The sequence below is a fragment of the Tachypleus tridentatus genome, chromosome 13, assembly GCF_004210375.1.
Source record: "Tachypleus tridentatus isolate NWPU-2018 chromosome 13, ASM421037v1, whole genome shotgun sequence".
Taxonomy (NCBI): domain Eukaryota; kingdom Metazoa; phylum Arthropoda; class Merostomata; order Xiphosura; family Limulidae; genus Tachypleus; species Tachypleus tridentatus.
The window spans coordinates 60,228,867-60,236,466 of NC_134837.1; the positions used below are offsets into that span (position 1 = coordinate 60,228,867).

The following is a 7,600-nucleotide window of genomic DNA, read 5'->3' on the forward strand; positions in this document are numbered from 1 at the left end:
CTAGTGGTAATTGGTGTGTAAAATGCATGTATGAATATACCTGAATGGAAATCATTCTGTGATGTTTCTGTCAAACTAGCCTGGGACAAAATACAGTGATTTTTCATGCTTGTAAAGTTTTTAGTGAAATGATTTTATCCATCAAAACCAGTTCAAATTGAACATTGTACTCGTGAACAAAACCATTGTGAACTGTGACCTACTGCATGTGTCAAGAAGGACATACTGTGAATCTTTCCAACACAATTATCGTTCAGGTTGAAGCAGTATAATATAGGGCAGACTTAGTTAAAATGGTGGATGTCACTGTTGCTGGAATAATTTTAAATAGATACAACTTAGTTTGCAGCCACAATATTTGGTGAACTGTTTGCAACAGGCATAGAAATTAATTAGTCATACCACTAAGTCAAATGTACAAGTTTACCATTCATAAGTCAGTAACATAGAATCATATTAATAATTATGGTCTGAAGGTAAGAGAGTAAATCACATACAAATCAACTTTAAATAAACAAAAATGGCTACAAATGTGTAATTTCAAGGCATAGTCTTATGCAGTTACAGGATGACTGGAGGTAGAAATCCTGGGGTCACTTATGGAAAATGTCTTTTGTCAGAGTAAAAGAGGTTATAGAAACCTTATATTATTATGCATTCAGGAAAAGATTTAAAGCACTATCTTTTACATTGGTCTGTAATTAATTGCTATTAATTATTTCATTAAAATCAAATAAGTAATTGTTTATTGGTGTGTCCTAAAAACAAAAACAAAAACATTTACTGAAACCACCAGTAGTCTCTCTTTATAAGGCAAGCTCCATGTATTATATATCTTCATCATTCTATGTAACAAGTTACAAGACTAAGAGGATAATATTTTCTGCATGTTTATATTACTTCATTATTTTATGTAACAAGGTACAAGATTAAGAGGATTATATCTATGTAACAAGTTACAAGACTAAGAGGATGATATTTTCTGCATATTATATCACTTTGTTATTCTAAGTAACAAGTTACAAGACTAAGAGGATGATATTTTCTGCATGTTTTATATCACTTTGTTATTCTATGTAACAAGTTACAAGACTAAGAGGATGATATTTTCTACATGTTTTGTATTACTTCATCATTCTGTGTAACAAGGTACAAGACTAAGAGGAAGATATTTTCCATGTTTTATATCACTTTATTATTCTGTGTAACAAGTTACAAGGCTAAGAGGATGATATCTATGTAACAAGTTACAAGACTAAGAGGATGATATTTTCTACATGTTTTATATCACTTTATTATTCTATGTAACAAGTTACAAGACTAAGAGGATGATATTTTCTACATGTTTTATATCACTTTATTATTCTATGTAACAAGTTACAAGACTAAGAGGATGATATTTTCTACATGTTTTATATCACTTTATTATTCTGTGTAACAAGGTACAAGACTAAGAGGATGATATTTTCTACATATGTTATATCAGTTCATTATTCTGTGTAATAAATTTATGTTCCATTATTAGTTGTGATTATGTATTCCTTTTTATGTTCCTTTATTAGTTGTGATGTATGCTTATTTGATGTTTGTTTTGCACGTGTACATTATAATAGTTTTTTCTTGACTGAGAACATCGTTTAGATGAGAATTTTGCCTGGCTATGTCATTTATATCTGAAAGTATATTTGTTTACTATACAGAATGCTGTTTATATTTTAACATATGTGTAAAATATTTCCTATTATTGTGGTTTCTTTGTTTGAAATAGAGCATATTGGTTTATAAATATAAAGTTTTTTAATCATAAAGATAAATTTGATCCTCCCAGTGTTTATAGACATCTTTGAAGAATTTTTAATTATTCAGAAATTGAAACTTTGATGTACATTAACAGAATCGGTATGGTGCGTCCTCTTGTGGTGAACCATCCCTTGTCAACTATATTCAGCAAGTACAAAGAATATTACCTAATACAATCATTACCATGGTGATAATAGGTCTGGAAACATATTTCAGGTCAGTTTCTGGAGTGAAGATATTAATTTGCTACAGAAAAAAAAAATTATTTGTGATTTATTTCTGTTGTAAGAGGTTATCATTTTCTGCATCTTTCTCCACATTAAATTGTTTATTGTTTGCAATTTTGTTGTATATGTTGCAGTAATGTTTCCTAATGGTGTAAAGAGTAGTTCTTTGTTGGAGTAATGTTTCCTAATGGTGTAAAGAGTACTTTCTTGGAGTAATGTTTCCTAATGGTGTAAAGAGTAGTTCTTTGTTGGAGTAATGTTTCCTAATGGTGTAAAGAGTACTTTCTTGGAGTAATGTTTCCTAATGGTGTAAAGAGTAGTTCTTTGTTGGAGTAATGTTTCCTAACAGTATAAAGAGTAGTTCTTTCTTGGAGTAATGCTACCTAATTGTGCAAGGAGTAGTTCTTTGTTGCAGTAATGCTACCTAATGGTACAAGTAGTAGTTCTTTGTTGCTTTTAAGGTAAAGTACTTAGTGCTTTTCTTTAACCACAAATTAACAAACTTTGAGATGTTCCTAAGGTGTGTAAATTCCATATTAGTGGTAGTTTATCCTAACTTTATGTGGACAGGGATATGAAGAAACAGCAAGTAAAATGTTATCAAGCTTCTGTTTTGGAAGACATTGAATCACTTGGCTCAGGGCAACAAAAGACAGGAGTTGGTGTCTCCATCACTCGACTTGAAGTAGAACAGGTATGTTCAAGAAGTAATTAGCCCTTACATTTATCATGATACATCAAACCTCTAAGTATGTGGCAAAATTAGGTTTCTAAGATGTACCATGACATGATGTAGTAAGTAATGAAAAAATAAAGTATTTGTTATCTATGTGACAAAATTAGGTTTCTGAGATGTCTCATGTACCATGACATGATGTAGTTATGGTCAGGTTTTCTCTATTATTACAAATATAAAAATATAAGTAAAGATATTTTACTTTCTTTATATAACTTGATACAGTAAAAACATTGGATGGTTATATCACAGTAGCAAATAAATGACAGTGAGCATGTTAAACAGTCAAATGGTACTGTGTTAACAATAGAGCCTTGCATGTAACCTACAAACTTTGACAACAATTGTAGGGTACTGCATTCTGTGTTATGACTCATTCCTAGTTATCCAATATACACCCTGTTAACTATTCCAAAGTACTTTGTTCTGTGTTAGCACCAGTTCATTGTTATCTGATATAAAAAGTTGTCAACTGTTTCAGGGTACTGTGTTGTGTGTTAACACTGGTTCCTGCCCATTACAAGTACTATATCTTTTATTAGCATTAGATTGTCCTATAGTCTATTAACTGTGTTGTGAACTCCTTTGTTCACCTATTTATTTCAGGTACCATGTTGTGTGTTGGTACTAGATTCTGTGTTACGAGTAGCTTTACTGTGCGTAACAATTTTACTTTCTTAGTTTGAGGTTTCCTTTATTAAAAGTAGTTTAATTTTGTCTGTTTTTCTTGATGCATGTTTATTGGATAGAAAGACCCATTCTCACTAGATATGACAAGTACAGAGTGGTGTACAAATTAGATTTCTTTCACTCACAGTTATGTAGAAAAATATCAGTCCCCACTGTGATTCAACTAAAAAATTTTTTTTATTAGTTATGATTCATTATGTATAAATATATGGTCCAACATTTACACTGATGGATCCCACCTAGTGTAATGAGCCCCAACATATATTCTACATTACTCTCATACATGGGTTCTTAGAATAACAGGTGGTTGTAAAAGTGTTTAGTAGTTTTTTAGTTTGAAGTACTCTTGTATTACAGATGTAACAGTGGTGTGCTAATTCTGTAAAAGCTCTCCAGCATTATCAGTTGTTTTAACCATGCCAAGATGGGATGATCATATTCCATATATAATAAATGATCTGACCTGTTTTATTACAGTGAGTCAATAAAACTTGTTTAGCCATTTCAAATGAAAAAGCAGTATAATATCCATACAGTATTGGAAATAGTGATTGAAACTGTGTTAAAATTTGTATAAAGTCCAAGTTACCTGTGCAGAGCATTGTGATAAAAATCTATATTTATGAACCCAGTCTTAACATATTCCTCATACTGTAAACTGTGAGTGCTCTATATGATTATGTTGTCTAGTTTGCTGCCTTCTCTCTATTCAGTAATGCAAATTAATTACTGTAGAAATAAACCTCAGTAGTTTTGTCTTTAAAACAAACTGTACCACACTAGCATAATACCTAAAAAATACAGATATACTATTCCCAGTAGTAGCAGGGTGATTGTATTTATGGCTCCCAATTCATCAATATTGTATGATAAATGTGTGAAAGCAACAGTTTCAGGTAAAATTTCAGGTTTTATTAAGATTGTATGAGTGTTGAAGATGAAAATAGTGCTTTTCATAATATAAATAATTAAGGCAGAAAAAATTTTCACAAGTGATGTTATACATCAGGGTGTTCATTGTATGTGATAAATTACAAGCTCATTAGAGATCTTACTAATAATGTAACTATTAGTATAGGTCTGAATTTTGCCTTCATCGCAGGATAAATTGGTGTCATTAAACTTGTAGCTGCTTAAAATGTAATGTTTAGGAGAGATAGAGAACCAATTTTAAATGCTGTAATGGGCTTCAGACTAAAGACAATGGGATGGTCAATACTGAAAGAAGGTGCTCTTTTCAAACAAATACAAATTCTAATTTTCTGACAAAAATGAATGTAAATGTAAATGTATGATGGTAAATGGGGGAATATTACAGTTAATATTTAAATTGAAATTTACTGAGAAACTATTACATATTAATTATTGAGTGATAGTATCCTGACTGCTGAAAGGTTGAACAGATTCATATGCTTCATGTAATTCCCTCAGGACCTAAACCTGTTGGTCAGTTATTCATTTTACAGCAATTGTGGTGAATTGATACTAGTAGGAAAATAAGTCAAGAGGACACTCACAACCATGGTTCAACCTTGAAAAACTTATTATAAATGTTTGTTGTTATTATTAGCCACTTTAGTTCTTTGTATGCAAGAACTAAATCATTCAAGAAATTAACCTGCTGTATGTTCTTGGACAGTTTATTAAGCTAATCATTATGCCTTGAATGTATCATTTAGACTTAATGATCTGTTTTAAACATAAATGAACCAAACACTTAAATTAGGTAATGAATGAAAGACCTTGTCAGTGCTGATTTTAACAAATAAATATAGCTGTTTCATGCTTTTATTACACACTCCAAACATGAAATTTCAAAATAATTAATTAAAAGGAATATAAGAAAGGAATACATCTTTTGAAAGACAAATCAAACTTTCTTCAACATTAAACTGTATGCACACTGTTGTGTGTTTCCTGAGAAACATGTTTTTACACAAACAGATAACTTGTGTTACTCAATATATCCACTTTCTCATTGGTTATCTTAACTACAGGCTCTGGTAGACCTACAGTTATGTTTTCAAGTTAGTTTCCACCTGGTGGAGACGATGACAGAAATTGGTGGGATTGTTGCCAGGATGACGAAAGCTATCGCTGAGGCACCTCACAAGTAAGAATAAACTATTAATAACTAGATTTTCGTTGTCCCTCTAGTGGTTATGGTTTTCCAGTGTATGTTACTATTAATAATTAGGTTTTCTGTAACCACTTCAAGCATATATTTCATTTCTATAGCCCTGGAACATTTTGTATTACAGATTTAAATTATTTAAAGTTGTTAATAAGTGAAAAATCCTCTTGTAACATATAATGTATGAACATAGCAGATTTAATCTGTTACAGAAACACTGACAATTATTTTCTCCTCATATTTTAAAACATATGATAAACTTCAACAGATGAGAGTTAAAAGTAATTTGATTCTCTGCTAGGAAACAGAGAAATCAACAGAGTGGGTTTACTTGGTTTGCTCAAGCAGACAGTGTTGGGACAGTTAAAGTAGAGAAAAATGGAGCGGGGCTACTGAAGGTGTGGCAGCAACAAATTCAGCAGCTTATAAATGTTAGCAGTGAGGTTTCCCAGGCAATAGTAGCTCACTTCCAGTCTCCTAGTTTATTACTTCAGGTAGTATACAATCTTTAATAAATCTCACTAGATCTGTAACTTTAGGTACAGACTGTTCACAACAAAAATATTGTTAATCCTGTTAGTCTTGTCATCAAGTTATATTTCCACTAACAACTATTTCATTTTCATATTTCTTTATTATTCTTACCATTACTTTTGTTTGCTAGGGCTTCAGGGATAAGGGTCCACCCTATCTACTCTCAGTATTGCTTGTCTTCCTCCTTTAATAGCTCAACCTTTCCAGACAAACAAAGGTACAAAACATTGGTAAACTTTCACTGACACTTTGTGTTTACCTTCCATCTCCTTTCTTTGGTGTTCCACTTATATTTACACATTTTTGCAGGGTACTTAAAGATATTTCCTGTTATCTGAGCTTTTGCTTGGTGTTTTTTTCTATTAAGTTTTATCCTTCCCTCTTTAGTTTCTGTTCTCTAATGCTCATCTCTGAACCTGGGATGCATGATTTTATCTCTAGGGGGTTTCAGGATAAATGGTCTCTAGTTGAAAGGTCTTATCCCCTTTACACCCAGACACTTCTCTTAGTCCAAGGTGCTTTATTTCAACTTTATAAAGGTGATGATTTATACCATTTTATTCCCCACATGTGACACATCTGGAGGGTGATGTTGCAGATGATTAGTGATCTTTTCAAATTTACTTTCTGGTCCCAACTAATGTTAGGTAGTTTTACTCTTATTTGATATGTGAAAGATGCCAGTATCATTAATCACACTACCTTCTGTTTTTAAATTTGTCACTGTGGTAGAGATAGTAAACTTATTCATTGATGACTACATACAAGTGGTTTATAAAAAGTTGTGCCCACTATGGAAGTAAATAAAAAATGACGAGGGTTGATTAAGAAAATTCTAAGTGTATCTTCCAATGAACCTGCTTGGCTCAAAGAATAATTAATTCACATGACATTATGGTAATGTTAAACATTTGTGTATGGTTCTAATTCTTACTTATTCCTTGTAGGCCTATAAAAAATGTTCTTCTGAGAAACAAGCACAGAACTTGCTCCAAGACATCTTGGTGGGTATTTACATATTAAATCTTGTGTATCTTTACTCTTATAATATTTTCTCAAGCAGTAGCAATGTTCTATCCACCTTCCATAATGAGGTTGTGGTTATAGTGGGGGCTGCACTATCAGATGAAACTTCTAGTTTATATTGGGTTATTTGTACAAAACCATATTGTTACTGTGCCATGATTATTGCATTATTTTTAAACAATTGACTGATATGTGTAAATTTCAGGTGCGTCGAGGAGTTGGTGCCTTGGCGAGGACCCGAAGAGTTGGCCCTGAATTATCAAGAAAGATTTACCTTCTGTTAACAACAACAAATCCTGACACTATCTTGTAGTGTACACCTTGTGTATTATGTATTTTATACGAACTTCAAATAAAAATTATTACCGAGATAGCCTAACAAATTTATCATAAATTTTCCTCACTAGTTTCTTAACACTAGCTTTACCAACTGTTCATTATCTAATTTAGTTC

The 7,600-nt window shown here is 31.8% G+C and overlaps 1 protein-coding gene across 8 annotated transcripts in view; it reads left to right on the forward strand.

Moving 5' to 3' along the window:
* Positions 1-7,530, forward strand: part of mms4 (Methyl methanesulfonate sensitivity 4) — a 38,274-nt gene extending 30,744 nt beyond the window's left edge. For 7 of the 8 annotated variants that reach the window (XM_076481003.1, XM_076481007.1, XM_076481005.1 and 4 more), the window contains 6 exons: positions 1,895-2,016; positions 2,598-2,721; positions 5,451-5,566; positions 5,889-6,081; positions 7,069-7,125; positions 7,353-7,530. In XM_076481003.1, the coding sequence (XP_076337118.1) occupies positions 1,895-2,016; positions 2,598-2,721; positions 5,451-5,566; positions 5,889-6,081; positions 7,069-7,125; positions 7,353-7,460 (720 nt within the window). In that variant the 3' untranslated portion in view covers positions 7,461-7,530. The remainder of the gene's footprint in view (positions 1-1,894; positions 2,017-2,597; positions 2,722-5,450; positions 5,567-5,888; positions 6,082-7,068; positions 7,126-7,352) is intronic. The other variant, XM_076481008.1, reaches the window with a different exon arrangement.
* The last annotated feature ends 70 nt before the right edge of the window (positions 7,531-7,600 follow it).